Genomic DNA, 26,189 nt, shown 5'->3' with positions numbered 1-26,189 from the left:
CAGTAGACTGCAGCTCCTCCACCTTTGGCAGTTCTATCTTGACGGAAAATGTTATAGTTGGGTATGGAAATCTCAGAATCCTGGCCTTCCTGAGCCAGGATTCAGACACGGCAAGGACATCAGGGTTAGCAGAGTGTGCTAAAGCAGTGAGTAAAACAAACTTAGGGTTGAGGCTTCTGATGTTGACATGCATGAAACCGAGGCTTTTCCGATCACAGAAGTCAACAAATGAGGGTGCCTGGGGACATGCAGGGCTTGGGTTTATTTCCACATCACCCGCAGAACAGAGGAGGAGTAGTATGAGGGTGCGGCTAAAGGCTATCAAAACTGGTCGTCTAGAGGGTTGGGGACTCATGCAGCCCCAGACCATGACACTCCCATCACCATGCTTGACTGTAGGCAAGACACACTTGTCTTTGTACTCCTCACCTGGTTGTCGCCACACACGCTTGACACCATCTGAACCAAATAAGTTTATCTTGGTCTCATCAGACCACAGGACATGGTTCCAGTAATCCATGTCCTTAGTCTGCTTGTCTTCAGCAAACTGTTTGCGGGCTTTCTTGTGCATCATCTTTAGAAGAGGCTTCCTTCTGGGACGACAGCCATGCAGACCAATTTGATGCAGTGTACGGCGTATGGTCTGAGCACTGACAGGCTGACCCCCCACCCCTTCAACCTCTGCAGCAATGCTGGCAGCACTCATATGTCTATTTCCCAAAGACAACCTCTGGATATGACGCTGAGCACGTGCACTCAACTTCTTTGGTCGACCATGGCGAGGCCTGTTCTGAGTGGAACCTGTCCAGTTAAACCGCTGTATGGTCTCAGCTCAGTTTCAGGGTCTTGGCAATCTTCTTATAGCCCAGGCCATCTTTATGTAGAGCAAAAATATTTTTTTTCAGATCCTCAGAGAGTTCTTTGCCATCAGGTGCCATGTTGAACTTCCAGTCAGTATGAGGGAGTGTGAGAGCGATGACACAAAATTTAACACACCTGCTCCCCATTCACACCTAAGACCTTGTAACACTAACGAGTCACATGACACCGGGGAGGGAAAATGGCTAGTTGGGCCCAATTTGGACATTTTCATTTAGGGGTGTACTCACTTTTGTTGCCAGGGGCTTAGACATTAATGGCTGTGTGTTGAGTTATTTTGAGGGGACAGCAAATTTACACTGTTATACAAGCTGTACACTCACTACTTTACATTGTAGCAAAGTGTCATTTCTTCAGTGTTGTCACATGAAAAGATATACTCAAATATTTACAAAAATGTGAGCGGTGTACTCACTTTTGTGATATACTGTATATTTTAAGGCAAGTGTTTTCACTTAAATTAATTAAATACATGCAGTTGTGGAAGCACACAGACTTTCACAGACAACTTACCGTTGTCTTTTCTGAACTTCTCTGTAGACAGAAGATAAAACATGATGTATTATGGGTACTAGAACATGAAGACAGACTACATCCTCTCTATTCTGACCTCCTCTGTAGATAGTAGATAAAACATGATGTATTATGGGTACTAGAACAAGAAGACAGACTACATCCTCTCTATTCTGACCTCCTCTGTAGACAGTAGATAAAACATGATGTATTATGGGTACTAGAACATGAAGACAGACTACATCCTCTCTATTCTGACCTCCTCTGTAGACAGTAGATAAAACATGATGTATTATGGGGTACTAGAACATGAAGACAGACTACATCCTCTCTATTCTGACCTCCTCTGTAGACAGTAGATAAAACATGATGTATTATGGGTACTAGAACATGAAGACAGACTACATCCTCTCTATTCTGACCTCCTCTGTAGACAGTAGATAAAACATGATGTATTATGGGTTACTAGAATGAGAGACTACTACTCTGAAGGAAGGCTAGAACCTCTGACAGACCTCCCTGCTAGACAGTGATAGACATGATGTATTATGGGTACTAGAACAGAAGACAGACTACCTCCTCTCTATTCTTCCTCCTCTGTAGACAGTAGATAAAACATGATGTATTATGGGTCAGACACATGGACACAGACTACACAGACTCTATTCATGACCTTTTCACTTAAATAATGATTGAATCATGACATCATACAGTATATATTTTTAGAAAGTGTTTTCACTTAAATCAATGAAATACATGCAGTTGTTCAACTCACAGACAGATTTTGACAGTCTGTAGAAAGAGAAGATAAAACATGATGTATTATGGGTACTAGAACATGAAGACAGGTACACAGACAGACAGACAGACAGACAGACAGACAGACAGACAGACAGACAGACAGACAGACAGACAGACAGACAGACAGACAGACAGACAGACAGACAGACAGACAGACAGACAGACAGACAGACAGACAGACAGACAGACAGACAGACAGACAGACAGACAGACAGACAGAGACAGACAGACAGACAGACAGACAGACAGACAGACAGACAGACAGACAGACAGACAGACAGACAGACAGACAGACAGACAGACAGACAGACAGACAGACAGACAGACAGACAGACAGACAGACAGACAGACAGACAGACAGACAGACAGACAGACAGACAGACAGACAGACAGACAGACAGACAGACAGACAGACAGACAGACAGACAGACAGACAGACAGACAGACAGACAGACAGACAGACAGACAGACAGACAGACAGACAGACAGACAGACAGACAGACAGACAGACAGACAGACAGACAGACAGACAGACAGACAGACAGACAGACAGACAGACAGACAGACAGACAGACAGACAGACAGACAGACAGACAGACAGACAGACAGACAGACAGACAGACAGACAGACAGACAGACAGACACAGACAGAGAGACAGACAGACAGACAGACAGACAGACAGACAAGACAGACAGACAGGACAGACAGACGACAGACGACAGACAGACAGACAGACAGACAGACAGACAGAGGTACAGACAGACAGGGACATAGACAGAGATGTAATAGACAGACAGACAGGTACATGGAGGAGAACATTAAGCCAGTAGAGGACTGGTCACCCCTCAGAGCCTGGTTCCTCTGTCTACCCAGTACATCCAGGAGACGACTGGTCACCCCCTCAGAGCCTGGTTCCTCTCTAGGTTTCTTCCTAGGTTCCTGCCTTTCTAGGGAGTTTTTCCTAGGCACCGTGCTTCTACATCTGCATTGCTTGCTGTTTGGGGTTTTAGGCTGGGTTTCTGTACAGCACTTTGTGACATCGGCTGATATAAAAGGGATTCATAAATACATTTGATTGATCAGTTGATGCTGGGCGATTAGGCCTGGCTCGCAGTCGGCATTACAATTCATCCCAAAGGTGTTCGATGAGGTTGAGGTCAGGGCTCTGTGAAGGTCAGTCAAGTTCTTCCACACCGATCTCAACAAACAATTTCTGCATGGACCTCGCTTTGTGCACGGGGGCATTGTCATCCTAAAGCAGTGAAGGGCCTTCCCAAACTGTTTCCACAAAGTTGGAAGCACAGAATTGTCTAGAATGTCATTGTATCCTGTAAGGTTAAGATTTCCCTTCACTGGAACTAAGGGGCCTGAACCATGAAGAACAGCCCCAGACCATTATTCCTCCTCCATCAATCTTTACAGTTGGAACTATGCATTGGGGCAGGTAGTGTTCTCCTGGCATCCGCCAAACCCAGATTCATCTGTTAGACTGCCAGATGGTGAATATTGATTCTTCACTCCTGAGAACGTATTTCCACTAGTCCAGAGTTCAATGGCGGTGAGCTTTACACCACTCCACCCGATGCTTGGCATTGAGCATGGTGATCTTAGGCTTGTGTGCGGCTGCTCGGCCATGGAAACCCATTTCATGAAGCTCCAGACAAACAGTTATTGTGTTGACGTTGCATCCAGAGGCAGTTTGGAACTCTGTAGTGAGTGTTGCGAGTTTTACGCACTTCAACACTTGGCGGTCCCATTCTGTGAGATTCTGTGGCCTACCACTAAACGGCTGACACATTTTTGCTCCTACATGTTTCCACTAAACAATAACAGCACTTACAGTTGACCGGGGCAGCTCTAGCAGGGCAGAAACTTGATGAACTGACTTGTTGGAAAGGTGGCATTCTAAGACAGTGCAACGTTGAAAGACACTGAGCTCTTCAGTAAGGCCATTCTACTGACAATGTTTGTCTATGGAGATTGCATGGCTGTGTGCTTGATTTGATACACCTGTCAGCAACGGGTGTGGCTGAAATAGAATCTACTGATTTAAAGAGTTGTCCACATACTTTTGTATATATAGTGTAGTTAATCAGTGTAATATATAGTGTATATACAGTATATCACAAAAGTGAGTACACCCCTCACATTTTTGTAAATATTTGAGTATTTATTTTCATGAGACAACACTGAAGAAATGACACTTTGCTACAATGTAAAGTAGTGAGTGTACAGCTTGTATAACAGTGTAAATTTGCTGTCCCCTCAAAATAACTCAACACACAGCTATTCATGTCTAAACAGCTGGCAACAAAACCCTAACCCTAACCCTAACCCTAAGTGAAAATGTCCAAATTGGGCCCAAATTGTCAATATTTTGTGTGGCCACCATCATTTTCCAGCACTGCCTTAACCTTCTTGGGCATGGAGTTCACCAGAGCTTAATTAACAGGTTGCCACTGGAGTCCTCTTCCACTCCTCCATGACAACATCACGGAGCTGGTGGATGTTAGAGACCTTGCACTCCTCCACCTTCCATTTGAGGATGCCCCACAGATGCGCAATAGGGTTTAGGTCTGGAGACATGCTTGGCCAGTCAATCACCTTTACCCTCAGCTTCTTTAGCAAGGCAGTGGTCGTCTTAGAGGTGTGTTTGGGGCGTTATCATGTTGGAATACTGCACTGCGGCCCAGTCTCCGAAGGGAGGGGATCTGCTTCAGTATGTCACAGTACATGCTGGCATTCATGGTTCCCTCAATGTACTTAAAAAAAATATATATATTTCACCTTTATTTAACCAGGTAGGCTAGTTGAGAACACCTTTATTTAACCAGGTAGGCTAGTTGAGAACACCTTTATTTAACCAGGTAGGCTAGTTGAGAACAAGTTCTCATTTGCAACTGCGACCTGGCCAAGATAAAGCATAGCAGTGTGAACAGACAACACAGAGTTACACATGGAGTCAACAATTAACAAGTCAATAACACAGTAGAAAAAAAGAGAGTCTATATACAATGTGTGCAAAAGGCATGAGGAGGTAGGCAAATAATTACAATTTTGCAGATTAACACTGGAGTGATAAATGATCAGATGGTCATGTACAGGTAGAGATATTGGTGTGCAAAAGAGCAGAAAAGTAAATAAATAAAAACAGTATGGGGATGAGGTAGGTAAAATTGGGTGGGCTATTTACCGATAGACTATGTACAGCTGCAGCAATCGGTTAGCTGCTCAGATAGCTGATGTTTGAAGTTGGTGAGGGAGATAAAAGTCTCCAACTTCAGCGATTTTTGCAATTTGTTCCAGTGACAGGCAGCAGAGAACTGGAACGAAAGGCAGCCAAATGAGGTGTTGGCTTTAGGGATAATCAGTGAGATACACCTGCTGGAGCGCGTGCTACGGGTGGGTGTTGCCATCGTGACCAGTGAACTGAGATAAGACGGAGCTTTACCTATCATGGACTTTTTTTTAACCTTTATTTAACCAGGCAAGTCAGTTAAGAACACATTCTTATTTTCAATGACGGCCTGGGAACAGTGGGTTAACTGCCTGTTCAGGGGCAGAACGACAGATTTGTACCTTGTCAGCTCGGGGGTTTGAAATCGCAACCTTCCGGTTACTAGTCCAACACTCTAACCACTAGGCTACGCTGCCGCCGACTTGTAGATGACCTGGAGCCAGTGGGTCTGGAGACGAATATGTAGCGAGGGCCAGCCGACTAGAGCATACTGGTCGCAGTGGTGGGTGGTATAAGGTGCTTTAGTGACAAAACGGATGGCACTGTAATAAACTGCATCCAGTTTGCTGAGTAGAGTGTTGGAAGCAATTTTGTAGATGACATCGCCGAAGTCGAGGATCGGTAGGATAGTCAGTTTTACTAGGGTAAGTTTGGCGGCGTGAGTGAAGGAGGCTTTGTTGCGGAATAGAAAGCCGACTCTAGATTTGATTTTCGATTGGAGATGTTTGACATGAGTCTGGAAGGAGAGTTTACAGTCTAGCCAGACACCTAGGTACTTATAGATGTCCATATATTCAAGGTCGGAACCATCCAGGGGGGTGATGCTAGTCGGGTGTGCGGGTGCAGGCAGCGACCAGTTGAAAAGCATGCATTTGGTTTTACTAGCGTTTAAGAGCAGTTGGAGGCCACGGAAGGAGTGTTGTATGGCATTGAAGCTCGTTTGGAGGTTAGATAGCACAGTGTCCAAGGATGGGCCGGAAGTATACAGAATGGTGTCATCTGCGTAGAGGTGGATCAGGGAATCGCCCGCAGCAAGAGCAACATCATTGATATATACAGAGAAAAGAGTCGGCCCGAGAATTAAACCCTGTGGCACCCCCATAGAGACTGCCAGAGGACCGGACAGCATGCCCTCCGATTTGACACACTGAACTCTGTCTGCAAAGTAGTTGGTGAACCAGGCAAGGCAGTCATCAGAAAAACCGAGGCTACTGAGTCTGTCGATAAGAATATGGTGATTGACAGAGTCGAAAGCCTTGGCAAGGTCGATGAAGACGGCTGCACAGTACTGTCTTTTATCGATGGCGGTTATGATATCGTTTAGTACCTTGAGCGTGGCTGAGGTGCACCCTTGACCGGCTCGGAAACCAGATTGCACAGCGGAGAAGGTACGGTGGGATTCGACATGGTCAGTGACCTGTTTGTTGACTTGGCTTTCGAAGACCTTAGATAGGCAGGGCAGGATGGATTGGATATAGGTCTGTAACAGTTTGGGTCCAGGGTGTCTCCCCCTTTGAAGAGGGGGATGACTGCGGCAGCTTTCCAATCCTTGGGGATCTCAAACGATATGAAAGAGAGGTTGAACAGGCTGGTAATAGGGGTTGCGACAATGGCGGCGGATAGTTTCAGAAATAGAGGGTCCAGATTGTCAAGCCCAGCTGATTTGTACGGGTCCAGGTTTTGCAGCTCTTTCAGAACATCTGCTATTTGGATTTGGGTAAAGGAGAACCTGGAGAGGCTTGGGGGAGTAGCTGCGGGGGGGGGCGGAGCTGTTGGCCGAGGTTGGAGTAGCCAGGCAGAAGGCATGGCCAGCCGTTGAGAAATGCTTGTTGAAGTTTTCGATAATCATGGATTTATTTGTGGTGACCGTGTTACCTAGCCTCAGTGCAGTGGGCAGCTGGGAGGCGGTGCTCTTGTTCTCCATGGACTTCACAGTGTCCCAGAAGTTTTTGGAGTTGGAGCTACAGGATGCTAATTTCAGCCTGAAGAAGCTGGCCTTAGCTTTCCTGACTGACTGCGTGTATTGGTTCCTGACTTCCCTGAACAGTTGCATGTCGCGGGGACTATTCGATGCTATTGCAGTCCGCCACAGGATGTTTTTGTGCTGGTCGAGGGCAGTCAGGTCTGGAGTGAACCAAGGGCTATATCTGTTCTTAGTTCTGCATTTTTTGAACGGAGCATGCTTATCTAAAATGGTGAGGAAGTTACTTTTAAAGAATGACCAGGCATCCTCAACTGACGGGATGAGGTCAATGTCCTTCCAGGATACCCGGGCCAGGTCAAATAGAAAGGCCTGCTCACAGAAGTGTTTTAGGGAGCGTTTGACAGTGATGAGGGGTGGTCGTTTGACTGCGGATCCGTAGCGGATACAGGCAATGAGGCAGTGATCGCTGAGATCCTGGTTGAAGACAGCAGAGGTGTATTTGGAGGGCCAGTTGGTCAGGATGACGTCTATGAGGGTGCCCTTGTTTACAGAGTTAGGGTTGTACCTGGTGGGTTCCTTGATGATTTGTGTGAGATTGAGGGCATCTAGCTTAGATTGTAGGACTGCCGGGGTGTTAAGCATATCCCAGTTTAGGTCACCTAACAGAACAAACTCTGAAGCTAGATGGGGGGGCGATCAATTCACAAATGGTGTCCAGGGCACAGCTGGGAGCTGAGGGGGGTCAGTAGCAGGCGGCAACAGTGAGAGACTAATTTTTAAAATTAGTAGTTCGAACTGTTTGGGTATGGACCTGGAAAGTATGACATTACTTTGCAGGCTCTCTGCAGTAGACTGCAGCTCCTCCACCTTTGGCAGTTCTATCTTGACGGAAAATGTTATAGTTGGGTATGGAAATCTCAGAATCCTGGCCTTCCTGAGCCAGGATTCAGACACGGCAAGGACATTAGGGTTAGCAGAGTGTGCTAAAGCAGTGAGTAAAAGAAACTTAGGGTTGAGGCTTCTGATGTTGACATGCATGAAACCGAGGCTTTTCCGATCACAGAAGTCAACAAATGAGGGTGCCTGGGGACATGCAGGGCTTGGGTTTATTTCCACATCACCCGCAGAACAGAGGAGGAGTAGTATGAGGGTGCGGCTAAAGGCTATCAAAACTGGTCGTCTAGAGGGTTGGGGACTCATGCAGCCCCAGACCATGACACTCCCATCACCATGCTTGACTGTAGGCAAGACACACTTGTCTTTGTACTCCTCACCTGGTTGTCGCCACACACGCTTGACACCATCTGAACCAAATAAGTTTATCTTGGTCTCATCAGACCACAGGACATGGTTCCAGTAATCCATGTCCTTAGTCTGCTTGTCTTCAGCAAACTGTTTGCGGGCTTTCTTGTGCATCATCTTTAGAAGAGGCTTCCTTCTGGGACGACAGCCATGCAGACCAATTTGATGCAGTGTACGGCGTATGGTCTGAGCACTGACAGGCTGACCCCCCACCCCTTCAACCTCTGCAGCAATGCTGGCAGCACTCATATGTCTATTTCCCAAAGACAACCTCTGGATATGACGCTGAGCACGTGCACTCAACTTCTTTGGTCGACCATGGCGAGGCCTGTTCTGAGTGGAACCTGTCCAGTTAAACCGCTGTATGGTCTCAGCTCAGTTTCAGGGTCTTGGCAATCTTCTTATAGCCCAGGCCATCTTTATGTAGAGCAAAAATATTTTTTTTCAGATCCTCAGAGAGTTCTTTGCCATCAGGTGCCATGTTGAACTTCCAGTCAGTATGAGGGAGTGTGAGAGCGATGACACAAAATTTAACACACCTGCTCCCCATTCACACCTAAGACCTTGTAACACTAACGAGTCACATGACACCGGGGAGGGAAAATGGCTAGTTGGGCCCAATTTGGACATTTTCATTTAGGGGTGTACTCACTTTTGTTGCCAGGGGCTTAGACATTAATGGCTGTGTGTTGAGTTATTTTGAGGGGACAGCAAATTTACACTGTTATACAAGCTGTACACTCACTACTTTACATTGTAGCAAAGTGTCATTTCTTCAGTGTTGTCACATGAAAAGATATACTCAAATATTTACAAAAATGTGAGCGGTGTACTCACTTTTGTGATATACTGTATATTTTAAGGCAAGTGTTTTCACTTAAATTAATTAAATACATGCAGTTGTGGAAGCACACAGACTTTCACAGACAACTTACCGTTGTCTTTTCTGAACTTCTCTGTAGACAGAAGATAAAACATGATGTATTATGGGTACTAGAACATGAAGACAGACTACATCCTCTCTATTCTGACCTCCTCTGTAGATAGTAGATAAAACATGATGTATTATGGGTACTAGAACAAGAAAGACAGACTACATCCTCTCTATTCTGACCTCCTCTGTAGACAGTAGATAAAACATGATGTATTATGGGTACTAGAACATGAAGACAGACTACATCCTCTCTATTCTGACCTCCTCTGTAGACAGTAGATAAAACATGATGTATTATGGGTACTAGAACATGAAGACAGACTACATCCTCTCTATTCTGACCTCCTCTGTAGACAGTAGATAAAACATGATGTATTATGGGTACTAGAACATGAAGACAGACTACATCCTCTCTATTCTGACCTCCTCTGTAGACAGTAGATAAAACATGATGTATTATGGGTACTAGAACATGAAGACAGACTACATCCTCTCTATTCTGACCTCCTCTGTAGACAGTAGATAAAACATGATGTATTATGGGTACTAGAACATGAAGACAGACTACCTCCTCTCTATTCTGACCTCCTCTGTAGACAGTAGATAAAACATGATGTATTATGGGTATTAGAACATGGAGACAGACTACATCCTCTCTATTCTGACCTTTTCACTTAAATAATCATTGAATCATGAGGATCATACAGTATATATTTTTTAAGGAAAGTGTTTTCACTTAAATCAATGAAATACATGCAGTTGTTCAACTCACCCCTCTCCATTTTGACGTTGTCTGTAGAAAGAGAAGATAAAACATGATGTATTATGGGTACTAGAACATGAAGACAGGTACACAGACAGACAGACAGACAGACAGACAGACAGACAGACAGGTACACAGACAGACAGACAGACAGACAGACAGACAGACAGACAGACAGACAGACAGACAGGTACACAGACAGACAGACAGACAGACAGACAGACAGACAGACAGACAGACAGACAGACAGACAGACAGACAGACAGACAGACAGACAGACAGACAGACAGACAGACAGACAGACAGACAGACAGACAGACAGACAGACAGACAGACAGACAGACAGACAGACAGACAGACAGACAGACAGACAGACAGACAGACAGACAGACAGACAGACAGACGGACAGACAGACAGACAGACAGACAGACAGACAGACAGACAGACAGACAGACAGACAGACAGACAGACAGACAGACAGACAGACAGACAGACAGACAGACAGACAGACAGACAGACAGACCAGACAGACAGACAGGACAGACAGACAGACAGACAGACAGACAGACAGACAGAGACAGACAGACAGACAGACAGACAGACAGACAGACAGACAGACAGACAGACAGACAGACAGACAGACAGACAGACAGACAGACAGACAGACAGACAGACAGACAGACAGACAGACAGACAGACAGACAGACAGACAGACAGACAGACAGCAGACGACAGACAGACAGACAGACAGACAGACAGACAGACAGACAGACAGACAGACAGACGACAGACAGACAGACAGACAGACAGACAGACAGAAGACAGACAGACAGACAGACAGACAGACAGACAGACAGACAGACAGACAGACAGACAGACAGACAGACAGGGACATAGACAGAGATGTAGATAGACAGACAGACAGGTACATGGAGAGAACATTAAGCCAGTAGAGGACTGGTCACCCCTCAGAGCCTGGTTCCTCTGGTCTACCCAGTACATCCAGGAGACGACTGGTCACCCCTCAGAGCCTGGTTCCTCTCTAGGTTTCTTCCTAGGTTCCTGCCTTTCTAGGGAGTTTTTCCTAGGCACCGTGCTTCTACATCTGCATTGCTTGCTGTTTGGGGTTTTAGGCTGGGTTTCTGTACAGCACTTTGTGACATCGGCTGATATAAAAAGGGATTCATAAATACATTTGATTGATCAGTTGATGCTGGGCGATTAGGCCTGGCTCGCAGTCGGCATTACAATTCATCCCAAAGGTGTTCGATGAGGTTGAGGTCAGGGCTCTGTGAAGGTCAGTCAAGTTCTTCCACACCGATCTCAACAAACAATTTCTGCATGGACCTCGCTTTGTGCACGGGGGCATTGTCATCCTAAAGCAGTGAAGGGCCTTCCCAAACTGTTTCCACAAAGTTGGAAGCACAGAATTGTCTAGAATGTCATTGTATCCTGTAAGGTTAAGATTTCCCTTCACTGGAACTAAGGGGCCTGAACCATGAAGAACAGCCCCAGACCATTATTCCTCCTCCATCAATCTTTACAGTTGGAACTATGCATTGGGGCAGGTAGTGTTCTCCTGGCATCCGCCAAACCCAGATTCATCTGTTAGACTGCCAGATGGTGAATATTGATTCTTCACTCCTGAGAACGTATTTCCACTAGTCCAGAGTTCAATGGCGGTGAGCTTTACACCACTCCACCCGATGCTTGGCATTGAGCATGGTGATCTTAGGCTTGTGTGCGGCTGCTCGGCCATGGAAACCCATTTCATGAAGCTCCAGACAAACAGTTATTGTGTTGACGTTGCATCCAGAGGCAGTTTGGAACTCTGTAGTGAGTGTTGCGAGTTTTACGCACTTCAACACTTGGCGGTCCCATTCTGTGAGATTCTGTGGCCTACCACTAAACGGCTGACACATTTTTGCTCCTACATGTTTCCACTAAACAATAACAGCACTTACAGTTGACCGGGGCAGCTCTAGCAGGGCAGAAACTTGATGAACTGACTTGTTGGAAAGGTGGCATTCTAAGACAGTGCAACGTTGAAAGACACTGAGCTCTTCAGTAAGGCCATTCTACTGACAATGTTTGTCTATGGAGATTGCATGGCTGTGTGCTTGATTTGATACACCTGTCAGCAACGGGTGTGGCTGAAATAGAATCTACTGATTTAAAGAGTTGTCCACATACTTTTGTATATATAGTGTAGTTAATCAGTGTAATATATAGTGTAGTTAATCAGTGTAATATATAGTGTAGTTAATCAGTGTAATATATAGTGTAGTTAATCAGTGTAATATATAGTGTATATACAGTATATCACAAAAGTGAGTACACCCCTCACATTTTTGTAAATATTTGAGTATTTATTTTCATGAGACAACACTGAAGAAATGACACTTTGCTACAATGTAAAGTAGTGAGTGTTCAGCTTGTATAACAGTGTAAATTTGCTGTCCCCTCAAAATAACTCAACACACAGCTATTCATGTCTAAACAGCTGGCAACAAAACCCTAACCCTAACCCTAAGTGAAAATGTCCAAATTGGGCCCAAATTGTCAATATTTTGTGTGGCCACCATCATTTTCCAGCACTGCCTTAACCTTCTTGGGCATGGAGTTCACCAGAGCTTAATTAACAGGTTGCCACTGGAGTCCTCTTCCACTCCTCCATGACAACATCACGGAGCTGGTGGATGTTAGAGACCTTGCACTCCTCCACCTTCCATTTGAGGATGCCCCACAGATGCGCAATAGGGTTTAGGTCTGGAGACATGCTTGGCCAGTCAATCACCTTTACCCTCAGCTTCTTTAGCAAGGCAGTGGTCGTCTTAGAGGTGTGTTTGGGGCGTTATCATGTTGGAATACTGCACTGCGGCCCAGTCTCCGAAGGGAGGGGATCTGCTTCAGTATGTCACAGTACATGCTGGCATTCATGGTTCCCTCAATGTACTTAAAAAAAAAAAAATATTTCACCTTTATTTAACCAGGTAGGCTAGTTGAGAACACCTTTATTTAACCAGGTAGGCTAGTTGAGAACACCTTTATTTAACCAGGTAGGCTAGTTGAGAACAAGTTCTCATTTGCAACTGCGACCTGGCCAAGATAAAGCATAGCAGTGTGAACAGACAACACAGAGTTACACATGGAGTCAACAATTAACAAGTCAATAACACAGTAGAAAAAAGAGAGTCTATATACAATGTGTGCAAAAGGCATGAGGAGGTAGGCAAATAATTACAATTTTGCAGATTAACACTGGAGTGATAAATGATCAGATGGTCATGTACAGGTAGAGATATTGGTGTGCAAAAGAGCAGAAAAGTAAATAAATAAAAACAGTATGGGGATGAGGTAGGTAAAATTGGGTGGGCTATTTACCGATAGACTATGTACAGCTGCAGCAATCGGTTAGCTGCTCAGATAGCTGATGTTTGAAGTTGGTGAGGGAGATAAAAGTCTCCAACTTCAGCGATTTTTGCAATTTGTTCCAGTGACAGGCAGCAGAGAACTGGAACGAAAGGCAGCCAAATGAGGTGTTGGCTTTAGGGATAATCAGTGAGATACACCTGCTGGAGCGCGTGCTACGGGTGGGTGTTGCCATCGTGACCAGTGAACTGAGATAAGACGGAGCTTTACCTATCATGGACTTTTTTTTAACCTTTATTTAACCAGGCAAGTCAGTTAAGAACACATTCTTATTTTCAATGACGGCCTGGGAACAGTGGGTTAACTGCCTGTTCAGGGGCAGAACGACAGATTTGTACCTTGTCAGCTCGGGGGTTTGAACTCGCAACCTTCCGGTTACTAGTCCAACACTCTAACCACTAGGCTACGCTGCCGCCGACTTGTAGATGACCTGGAGCCAGTGGGTCTGGAGACGAATATGTAGCGAGGGCCAGCCGACTAGAGCATACTGGTCGCAGTGGTGGGTGGTATAAGGTGCTTTAGTGACAAAACGGATGGCACTGTAATAAACTGCATCCAGTTTGCTGAGTAGAGTGTTGGAAGCAATTTTGTAGATGACATCGCCGAAGTCGAGGATCGGTAGGATAGTCAGTTTTACTAGGGTAAGTTTGGCGGCGTGAGTGAAGGAGGCTTTGTTGCGGAATAGAAAGCCGACTCTAGATTTGATTTTCGATTGGAGATGTTTGATATGAGTCTGGAAGGAGAGTTTACAGTCTAGCCAGACACCTAGGTACTTATAGATGTCCATATATTCAAGGTCGGAACCATCCAGGGGGGTGATGCTAGTCGGGTGTGCGGGTGCAGGCAGCGACCAGTTGAAAAGCATGCATTTGGTTTTACTAGCGTTTAAGAGCAGTTGGAGGCCACGGAAGGAGTGTTGTATGGCATTGAAGCTCGTTTGGAGGTTAGATAGCACAGTGTCCAAGGATGGGCCGGAAGTATACAGAATGGTGTCATCTGCGTAGAGGTGGATCAGGGAATCGCCCGCAGCAAGAGCAACATCATTGATATATACAGAGAAAAGAGTCGGCCCGAGAATTTAACCCTGTGGCACCCCCATAGAGACTGCCAGAGGACCGGACAGCATGCCCTCCGATTTGACACACTGAACTCTGTCTGCAAAGTAGTTGGTGAACCAGGCAAGGCAGTCATCAGAAAAACCGAGGCTACTGAGTCTGTCGATAAGAATATGGTGATTGACAGAGTCGAAAGCCTTGGCAAGGTCGATGAAGACGGCTGCACAGTACTGTCTTTTATCGATGGCGGTTATGATATCGTTTAGTACCTTGAGCGTGGCTGAGGTGCACCCTTGACCGGCTCGGAAACCAGATTGCACAGCGGAGAAGGTACGGTGGGATTCGACATGGTCAGTGACCTGTTTGTTGACTTGGCTTTCGAAGACCTTAGATAGGCAGGGCAGGATGGATTGGATATAGGTCTGTAACAGTTTGGGTCCAGGGTGTCTCCCCCTTTGAAGAGGGGGATGACTGCGGCAGCTTTCCAATCCTTGGGGATCTCAAACGATATGAAAGAGAGGTTGAACAGGCTGGTAATAGGGGTTGCGACAATGGCGGCGGATAGTTTCAGAAATAGAGGGTCCAGATTGTCAAGCCCAGCTGATTTGTACGGGTCCAGGTTTCAGAACATCTGCTATTTGGATTTGGGTAAAGGAGAACCTGGAGAGGCTTGGGGGAGTAGCTGCGGGGGGGGGGCGGAGCTGTTGGCCGAGGTTGGAGTAGCCAGGCGGAAGGCATGGCCAGCCGTTGAGAAATGCTTGTTGAAGTTTTCGATAATCATGGATTTATTTGTGGTGACCGTGTTACCTAGCCTCAGTGCAGTGGGCAGCTGGGAGGCGGTGCTCTTGTTCTCCATGGACTTCACAGTGTCCCAGAAGTTTTTGGAGTTGGAGCTACAGGATGCTAATTTCAGCCTGAAGAAGCTGGCCTTAGCTTTCCTGACTGACTGCGTGTATTGGTTCCTGACTTCCCTGAACAGTTGCATGTCGCGGGGACTATTCGATGCTATTGCAGTCCGCCACAGGATGTTTTTGTGCTGGTCGAGGGCAGTCAGGTCTGGAGTGAACCAAGGGCTATATCTGTTCTTAGTTCTGCATTTTTTGAACGGAGCATGCTTATCTAAAATGGTGAGGAAGTTACTTTTAAAGAATGACCAGGCATCCTCAACTGACGGGATGAGGTCAATGTCCTTCCAGGATACCTGGGCCAGGTCAAATAGAAAGGCCTGCTCACAGAAGTGTTTTAGGGAGCGTTTGACAGTGATGAGGGGTGGTCGTTTGACTGCGGATCCGTAGCGGATACAGGCAATGAGGCAGTGATCGCTGAGATCCTGGTTGAAGACAGCAGAGGTGTATTTGGAGGGCCAGTTGGTCAGGATGACGTCTATGAGGGTGCCCTTGTTTACAGAGTTAGGGTTGTACCTGGTGGGTTCCTTGATGATTTGTGTGAGATTGAGGGCATCTAGCTTAGATTGTAGGACTGCCGGGGTGTTAAGCATATCCCAGTTTAGGTCACCTAACAGAACAAACTCTGAAGCTAGATGGGGGGGCGATCAATTCACAAATGGTGTCCAGGGCACAGCTGGGAGCTGAGGGGGGTCAGTAGCAGGCGGCAACAGTGAGAGACTAATTTTTAAAATTAGTAGTTCGAACTGTTTGGGTATGGACCTGGAAAGTATGACATTACTTTGCAGGCTCTCTGCAGTAGACTGCAGCTCCTCCACCTTTGGCAGTTCTATCTTGACGGAAAATGTTATAGTTGGGTATGGAAATCTCAGAATCCTGGCCTTCCTGAGCCAGGATTCAGACACGGCAAGGACATCAGGGTTAGCAGAGTGTGCTAAAGCAGTGAGTAAAACAAACTTAGGGTTGAGGCTTCTGATGTTGACATGCATGAAACCGAGGCTTTTCCGATCACAGAAGTCAACAAATGAGGGTGCCTGGGGACATGCAGGGCTTGGGTTTATTTCCACATCACCCGCAGAACAGAGGAGGAGTAGTATGAGGGTGCGGCTAAAGGCTATCAAAACTGGTCGTCTAGAGGGTTGGGGACTCATGCAGCCCCAGACCATGACACTCCCATCACCATGCTTGACTGTAGGCAAGACACACTTGTCTTTGTACTCCTCACCTGGTTGTCGCCACACACGCTTGACACCATCTGAACCAAATAAGTTTATCTTGGTCTCATCAGACCACAGGACATGGTTCCAGTAATCCATGTCCTTAGTCTGCTTGTCTTCAGCAAACTGTTTGCGGGCTTTCTTGTGCATCATCTTTAGAAGAGGCTTCCTTCTGGGACGACAGCCATGCAGACCAATTTGATGCAGTGTACGGCGTATGGTCTGAGCACTGACAGGCTGACCCCCCACCCCTTCAACCTCTGCAGCAATGCTGGCAGCACTCATATGTCTATTTCCCAAAGACAACCTCTGGATATGACGCTGAGCACGTGCACTCAACTTCTTTGGTCGACCATGGCGAGGCCTGTTCTGAGTGGAACCTGTCCAGTTAAACCGCTGTATGGTCTCAGCTCAGTTTCAGGGTCTTGGCAATCTTCTTATAGCCCAGGCCATCTTTATGTAGAGCAAAAATATTTTTTTTCAGATCCTCAGAGAGTTCTTTGCCATCAGGTGCCATGTTGAACTTCCAGTCAGTATGAGGGAGTGTGAGAGCGATGACACAAAATTTAACACACCTGCTCCCCATTCACACCTAAGACCTTGTAACACTAACGAGTCACATGACACCGGGGAGGGAAAATGGCTAGTTGGGCCCAATTTGGACATTTTCATTTAGGGGTGTACTCACTTTTGTTGCCAGGGGCTTAGACATTAATGGCTGTGTGTTGAGTTATTTTGAGGGGACAGCAAATTTACACTGTTATACAAGCTGTACACTCACTACTTTACATTGTAGCAAAGTGTCATTTCTTCAGTGTTGTCACATGAAAAGATATACTCAAATATTTACAAAAATGTGAGCGGTGTACTCACTTTTGTGATATACTGTATATTTTAAGGCAAGTGTTTTCACTTAAATTAATTAAATACATGCAGTTGTGGAAGCACACAGACTTTCACAGACAACTTACCGTTGTCTTTTCTGAACTTCTCTGTAGACAGAAGATAAAACATGATGTATTATGGGTACTAGAACATGAAGACAGACTACATCCTCTCTATTCTGACCTCCTCTGTAGATAGTAGATAAAACATGATGTATTATGGGTACTAGAACAAGAAAGACAGACTACATCCTCTCTATTCTGACCTCCTCTGTAGACAGTAGATAAAACATGATGTATTATGGGTACTAGAACATGAAGACAGACTACATCCTCTCTATTCTGACCTCCTCTGTAGACAGTAGATAAAACATGATGTATTATGGGTACTAGAACATGAAGACAGACTACATCCTCTCTATTCTGACCTCCTCTGTAGACAGTAGATAAAACATGATGTATTATGGGTACTAGAACATGAAGACAGACTACATCCTCTCTATTCTGACCTCCTCTGTAGACAGTAGATAAAACATGATGTATTATGGGTACTAGAACATGAAGACAGACTACATCCTCTCTATTCTGACCTCCTCTGTAGACAGTAGATAAAACATGATGTATTATGGGTACTAGAACATGAAGACAGACTACCTCCTCTCTATTCTGACCTCCTCTGTAGACAGTAGATAAAACATGATGTATTATGGGTATTAGAACATGGAGACAGACTACATCCTCTCTATTCTGACCTTTTCACTTAAATAATCATTGAATCATGAGGATCATACAGTATATATTTTTTAAGGAAAGTGTTTTCACTTAAATCAATGAAATACATGCAGTTGTTCAACTCACCCCTCTCCATTTTGACGTTGTCTGTAGACAGAAGATAAAACATGATGTATTATGGGTACTAGAACATGAAGACAGGTACATACACAGACAGACAGATACACAGGAACATAGACAGACAGGAACACAGAGAGACGGACAAGAACACAGACAGACAGGAACAGTGTCTCCTGACCCCTCCTGTCTCAGCCTCCAGTATTTATGCTGCAGTAGTTTATGTGTCGGGGGGGTAGGGTCAGTTTGTTATATCTGGAGTACTTCTCCTGTCTTATCCGGTGTCCTGCGTGAATTTAAGTATGCTCTCTCTAATTCTCTCTTTCTCTCTTTCTTTCTCTCTCTCCGAGGACCTGAGCCCTAGGACCATGCCTCAGGACAATCTGGCCTGATGACTCCTTGCTGTCCACAGTCCACCTGGCCGTGCTGCTGCTCCAGTTTCAACTGTTCTGCCTGTGATTATTATTATTTGACCATGCTGGTCATTTATGAACATTTGAACATCTTGGCCATGTTCTGTTAAAATCTCCACCCGGCACAGCCAGAAGAGGACTGGCCACCCCACATAGCCTGGGTCCTCTCTAAGTTTCTTCCTAAGTTTTAGCCTTTCTAGGGAGTTTTTCCTAGCCACCGTGCTTCTACACTTTTAGGCTGGGTTTCTGTACAGCACTTTGATATATCAGCTGATGTACGAAGGGCTATATAAATACATTTGATTTGATTTGATTTCACTTAAATAATGATTGAATCATGAGATTCATACAGTATATATTTTTTATGAAAGTGTTTTCACTTAAATCAATGAAATACATGCAGTTGTTCAACTCACCAGTCTCTATTTTGAGCTTGTCTGTAGAAAGAGAAGATAAAACATGATGTATTATGGGTACTAGAACATGAAGACAGGTACATAGACAGACAGACAGACAGACAGACAGACAGACAGACAGACAGACAGACAGACAGACAGACAGACAGACAGACAGACAGACAGACAGACAGACAGACAGACAGACAGACAGACAGACAGACAGACAGACAGACAGACAGACAGACAGACAGACAGACAGACAGACAGACAGACAGACAGACAGACAGACAGACAGACAGACAGACAGACAGACAGACAGACAGACAGACAGACAGACAGACAGACAGACAGACAGACAGACAGACAGACAGACAGACAGACAGACAGACAGACAGACAGACAGACAGACAGACAGACAGACAGACAGACAGACAGACAGACAGACAGACAGACAGACAGACAGACAGACAGACAGACAGACAGACAGACAGACAGACAGACAGACAGACAGACAGACAGACAGACAGACAGACAGACAGACAGACAGACAGACAGACAGACAGACAGACAGACAGACAGACAGACAGACAGACAGACAGACAGACAGACAGACAGACAGACAGACAGACAGACAGACAGAAGACAGACAGACAGACAGACAGACAGACAGACAGACAGACAGACAGACAGACAGACAGACAGACAGACAGACAGACAGACAGACAGACAGACAGACAGACAGACAGACAGACAGACAGACAGACAGACAGACAGACAGACAGACAGACAGACAGACAGACAGACAGACAGACAGACAGACAGACAGACAGACAGACAGACAGACAGACAGACAGACAGACAGACAGACAGACAGACAGACAGACAGACAGACAGACAGACAGACAGACAGACAGACAGACAGACAGACAGACAGACAGACAGACAGACAGACAGACAGACAGACAGACAGACAGACAGACAGACAGACAGACAGACAGACAGACAGACAGACAGACAGACAGACAGGACATAGACAGATAGACAGACAGACAGACAGACAGACAGACAGGGACATAGACAGAGATGTAGATAGACAGACAGACAGGTACATGGAGAGAACATTAAGCCAGTAGAGGACTGGTCACCCCTCAGAGCCTGGTTCCTCTGGTCTACCCAGTACATCCAGGAGACGACTGGTCACCCCTCAGAGCCTGGTTCCTCTCTAGGTTTCTTCCTAGGTTCCTGCCTTTCTAGGGAGTTTTTCCTAGGCACCGTGCTTCTACATCTGCATTGCTTGCTGTTTGGGGTTTTAGGCTGGGTTTCTGTACAGCACTTTGTGACATCGGCTGATATAAAAAGGGATTCATAAATACATTTGATTGATCAGTTGATGCTGGGCGATTAGGCCTGGCTCGCAGTCGGCATTACAATTCATCCCAAAGGTGTTCGATGAGGTTGAGGTCAGGGCTCTGTGAAGGTCAGTCAAGTTATTCCACACCGATCTCAACAAACAATTTCTGCATGGACCTCGCTTTGTGCACGGGGGCATTGTCATCCTAAAGCAGTGAAGGGCCTTCCCAAACTGTTTCCACAAAGTTGGAAGCACAGAATTGTCTAGAATGTCATTGTATCCTGTAAGGTTAAGATTTCCCTTCACTGGAACTAAGGGGCCTGAACCATGAAGAACAGCCCCAGACCATTATTCCTCCTCCATCAATCTTTACAGTTGGAACTATGCATTGGGGCAGGTAGTGTTCTCCTGGCATCCGCCAAACCCAGATTCATCTGTTAGACTGCCAGATGGTGAATATTGATTCTTCACTCCTGAGAACGTATTTCCACTAGTCCAGAGTTCAATGGCGGTGAGCTTTACACCACTCCACCCGATGCTTGGCATTGAGCATGGTGATCTTAGGCTTGTGTGCGGCTGCTCGGCCATGGAAACCCATTTCATGAAGCTCCAGACAAACAGTTATTGTGTTGACGTTGCATCCAGAGGCAGTTTGGAACTCTGTAGTGAGTGTTGCGAGTTTTACGCACTTCAACACTTGGCGGTCCCATTCTGTGAGATTTTGTGGCCTACCACTAAACGGCTGACACATTTTTGCTCCTACATGTTTCCACTAAACAATAACAGCACTTACAGTTGACCGGGGCAGCTCTAGCAGGGCAGAAACTTGATGAACTGACTTGTTGGAAAGGTGGCATTCTAAGACAGTGCAACGTTGAAAGACACTGAGCTCTTCAGTAAGGCCATTCTACTGACAATGTTTGTCTATGGAGATTGCATGGCTGTGTGCTTGATTTGATACACCTGTCAGCAACGGGTGTGGCTGAAATAGAATCTACTGATTTAAAGAGTTGTCCACATACTTTTGTATATATAGTGTAGTTAATCAGTGTAATATATAGTGTATATACAGTATATCACAAAAGTGAGTACACCCCTCACATTTTTGTAAATATTTGAGTATTTATTTTCATGAGACAACACTGAAGAAATGACACTTTGCTACAATGTAAAGTAGTGAGTGTACAGCTTGTATAACAGTGTAAATTTGCTGTCCCCTCAAAATAACTCAACACACAGCTATTCATGTCTAAACAGCTGGCAACAAAACCCTAACCCTAACCCTAACCCTAAGTGAAAATGTCCAAATTGGGCCCAAATTGTCAATATTTTGTGTGGCCACCATCATTTTCCAGCACTGCCTTAACCTTCTTGGGCATGGAGTTCACCAGAGCTTAATTAACAGGTTGCCACTGGAGTCCTCTTCCACTCCTCCATGACAACATCACGGAGCTGGTGGATGTTAGAGACCTTGCACTCCTCCACCTTCCATTTGAGGATGCCCCACAGATGCGCAATAGGGTTTAGGTCTGGAGACATGCTTGGCCAGTCAATCACCTTTACCCTCAGCTTCTTTAGCAAGGCAGTGGTCGTCTTAGAGGTGTGTTTGGGGCGTTATCATGTTGGAATACTGCACTGCGGCCCAGTCTCCGAAGGGAGGGGATCTGCTTCAGTATGTCACAGTACATGCTGGCATTCATGGTTCCCTCAATGTACTTAAAAAAAAAAAAATATTTCACCTTTATTTAACCAGGTAGGCTAGTTGAGAACACCTTTATTTAACCAGGTAGGCTAGTTGAGAACACCTTTATTTAACCAGGTAGGCTAGTTGAGAACACCTTTATTTAACCAGGTAGGCTAGTTGAGAACACCTTTATTTAACCAGGTAGGCTAGTTGAGAACAAGTTCTCATTTGCAACTGCGACCTGGCCAAGATAAAGCATAGCAGTGTGAACAGACAACACAGAGTTACACATGGAGTCAACAATTAACAAGTCAATAACACAGTAGAAAAAAAGAGAGTCTATATACAATGTGTGCAAAAGGCATGAGGAGGTAGGCAAATAATTACAATTTTGCAGATTAACACTGGAGTGATAAATGATCAGATGGTCATGTACAGGTAGAGATATTGGTGTGCAAAAGAGCAGAAAAGTAAATAAATAAAAACAGTATGGGGATGAGGTAGGTAAAATTGGGTGGGCTATTTACCGATAGACTATGTACAGCTGCAGCAATCGGTTAGCTGCTCAGATAGCTGATGTTTGAAGTTGGTGAGGGAGATAAAAGTCTCCAACTTCAGCGATTTTTGCAATTTGTTCCAGTGACAGGCAGCAGAGAACTGGAACGAAAGGCAGCCAAATGAGGTGTTGGCTTTAGGGATAATCAGTGAGATACACCTGCTGGAGCGTGTGCTACGGGTGGGTGTTGCCATCGTGACCAGTGAACTGAGATAAGACGGAGCTTTACCTATCATGGACTTTTTTTTAACCTTTATTTAACCAGGCAAGTCAGTTAAGAACACATTCTTATTTTCAATGACGGCCTGGGAACAGTGGGTTAACTGCCTGTTCAGGGGCAGAACGACAGATTTGTACCTTGTCAGCTCGGGGGTTTGAACTCGCAACCTTCCGGTTACTAGTCCAACACTCTAACCACTAGGCTACGCTGCCGCCGACTTGTAGATGACCTGGAGCCAGTGGGTCTGGAGACTAATATGTAGCGAGGGCCAGCCGACTAGAGCATACTGGTCGCAGTGGTGGGTGGTATAAGGTGCTTTAGTGACAAAACGGATGGCACTGTAATAAACTGCATCCAGTTTGCTGAGTAGAGTGTTGGAAGCAATTTTGTAGATGACATCGCCGAAGTCGAGGATCGGTAGGATAGTCAGTTTTACTAGGGTAAGTTTGGCGGCGTGAGTGAAGGAGGCTTTGTTGCGGAATAGAAAGCCGACTCTAGATTTGATTTTCGATTGGAGATGTTTGATATGAGTCTGGAAGGAGAGTTTACAGTCTAGCCAGACACCTAGGTACTTATAGATGTCCATATATTCAAGGTCGGAACCATCCAGGGGGGTGATGCTAGTCGGGTGTGCGGGTGCAGGCAGCGACCAGTTGAAAAGCATGCATTTGGTTTTACTAGCGTTTAAGAGCAGTTGGAGGCCACGGAAGGAGTGTTGTATGGCATTGAAGCTCGTTTGGAGGTTAGATAGCACAGTGTCCAAGGATGGGCCGGAAGTATACAGAATGGTGTCATCTGCGTAGAGGTGGATCAGGGAATCGCCCGCAGCAAGAGCAACATCATTGATATATACAGAGAAAAGAGTCGGCCCGAGAATTGAACCCTGTGGCACCCCCATAGAGACTGCCAGAGGACCGGACAGCATGCCCTCCGATTTGACACACTGAACTCTGTCTGCAAAGTAGTTGGTGAACCAGGCAAGGCAGTCATCAGAAAAACCGAGGCTACTGAGTCTGTCGATAAGAATATGGTGATTGACAGAGTCGAAAGCCTTGGCAAGGTCGATGAAGACGGCTGCACAGTACTGTCTTTTATCGATGGCGGTTATGATATCGTTTAGTACCTTGAGCGTGGCTGAGGTGCACCCTTGACCGGCTCGGAAACCAGATTGCACAGCGGAGAAGGTACGGTGGGATTCGACATGGTCAGTGACCTGTTTGTTGACTTGGCTTTCGAAGACCTTAGATAGGCAGGGCAGGATGGATTGGATATAGGTCTGTAACAGTTTGGGTCCAGGGTGTCTCCCCCTTTGAAGAGGGGGATGACTGCGGCAGCTTTCCAATCCTTGGGGATCTCAAACGATATGAAAGAGAGGTTGAACAGGCTGGTAATAGGGGTTGCGACAATGGCGGCGGATAGTTTCAGAAATAGAGGGTCCAGATTGTCAAGCCCAGCTGATTTGTACGGGTCCAGGTTTTGCAGCTCTTTCAGAACATCTGCTATTTGGATTTGGGTAAAGGAGAACCTGGAGAGGCTTGGGGGAGTAGCTGCGGGGGGGGGCGGAGCTGTTGGCCGAGGTTGGAGTAGCCAGGCGGAAGGCATGGCCAGCCGTTGAGAAATGCTTGTTGAAGTTTTCGATAATCATGGATTTATTTGTGGTGACCGTGTTACCTAGCCTCAGTGCAGTGGGCAGCTGGGAGGCGGTGCTCTTGTTCTCCATGGACTTCACAGTGTCCCAGAAGTTTTTGGAGTTGGAGCTACAGGATGCTAATTTCAGCCTGAAGAAGCTGGCCTTAGCTTTCCTGACTGACTGCGTGTATTGGTTCCTGACTTCCCTGAACAGTTGCATGTCGCGGGGACTATTCGATGCTATTGCAGTCCGCCACAGGATGTTTTTGTGCTGGTCGAGGGCAGTCAGGTCTGGAGTGAACCAAGGGCTATATCTGTTCTTAGTTCTGCATTTTTCTGAAGCTAGATGGGGGGGCGATCAATTCACAAATGGTGTCCAGGGCACAGCTGGGAGCTGAGGGGGGTCAGTAGCAGGCGGCAACAGTGAGAGACTAATTTTTAAAATTAGTAGTTCGAACTGTTTGGGTATGGACCTGGAAAGTATGACATTACTTTGCAGGCTCTCTGCAGTAGACTGCAGCTCCTCCACCTTTGGCAGTTCTATCTTGACGGAAAATGTTATAGTTGGGTATGGAAATCTCAGAATCCTGGCCTTCCTGAGCCAGGATTCAGACACGGCAAGGACATCAGGGTTAGCAGAGTGTGCTAAAGCAGTGAGTAAAACAAACTTAGGGTTGAGGCTTCTGATGTTGACATGCATGAAACCGAGGCTTTTCCGATCACAGAAGTCAACAAATGAGGGTGCCTGGGGACATGCAGGGCTTGGGTTTATTTCCACATCACCCGCAGAACAGAGGAGGAGTAGTATGAGGGTGCGGCTAAAGGCTATCAAAACTGGTCGTCTAGAGGGTTGGGGACTCATGCAGCCCCAGACCATGACACTCCCATCACCATGCTTGACTGTAGGCAAGACACACTTGTCTTTGTACTCCTCACCTGGTTGTCGCCACACACGCTTGACACCATCTGAACCAAATAAGTTTATCTTGGTCTCATCAGACCACAGGACATGGTTCCAGTAATCCATGTCCTTAGTCTGCTTGTCTTCAGCAAACTGTTTGCGGGCTTTCTTGTGCATCATCTTTAGAAGAGGCTTCCTTCTGGGACGACAGCCATGCAGACCAATTTGATGCAGTGTACGGCGTATGGTCTGAGCACTGACAGGCTGACCCCCCACCCCTTCAACCTCTGCAGCAATGCTGGCAGCACTCATATGTCTATTTCCCAAAGACAACCTCTG

The 26,189-nt window shown here is 45.9% G+C and overlaps 1 protein-coding gene across 28 annotated transcripts in view; it reads right to left on the bottom strand.

Annotated features, from left to right (window-relative positions):
* The window catches only part of LOC109886139 (butyrophilin subfamily 3 member A2-like), a 164,248-nt gene that overhangs the window by 23,516 nt on the left and 114,543 nt on the right, over positions 1-26,189 (bottom strand). For 24 of the 28 annotated variants that reach the window (XM_031791520.1, XM_031791524.1, XM_031791530.1 and 21 more), the window contains 5 exons: positions 19,528-19,548; positions 18,708-18,728; positions 17,937-17,957; positions 10,365-10,385; positions 9,594-9,614 (listed from right to left, as the gene is read on the bottom strand). In XM_031791520.1, coding sequence (XP_031647380.1) covers positions 9,594-9,614; positions 10,365-10,385; positions 17,937-17,957; positions 18,708-18,728; positions 19,528-19,548 — 105 coding nt within the window. Of the gene's footprint in view, positions 1-1,392; positions 1,414-9,593; positions 9,615-10,364; positions 10,386-17,936; positions 17,958-18,707; positions 18,729-19,527; positions 19,549-26,189 lie in introns of all 28 variants that reach the window. The other 4 variants (XM_031791521.1, XM_031791526.1, XM_031791539.1 and 1 more) reach the window with 2 other exon arrangements.

This window comes from Oncorhynchus kisutch, linkage group LG16, assembly GCF_002021735.2.
Source record: "Oncorhynchus kisutch isolate 150728-3 linkage group LG16, Okis_V2, whole genome shotgun sequence".
In the NCBI taxonomy this organism is placed as follows: Eukaryota; Metazoa; Chordata; class Actinopteri; order Salmoniformes; family Salmonidae; genus Oncorhynchus; species Oncorhynchus kisutch.
The sequence above is the reverse complement of the archived record's forward strand: the minus strand, read 5'-3'. Positions and strand labels throughout refer to the sequence as shown.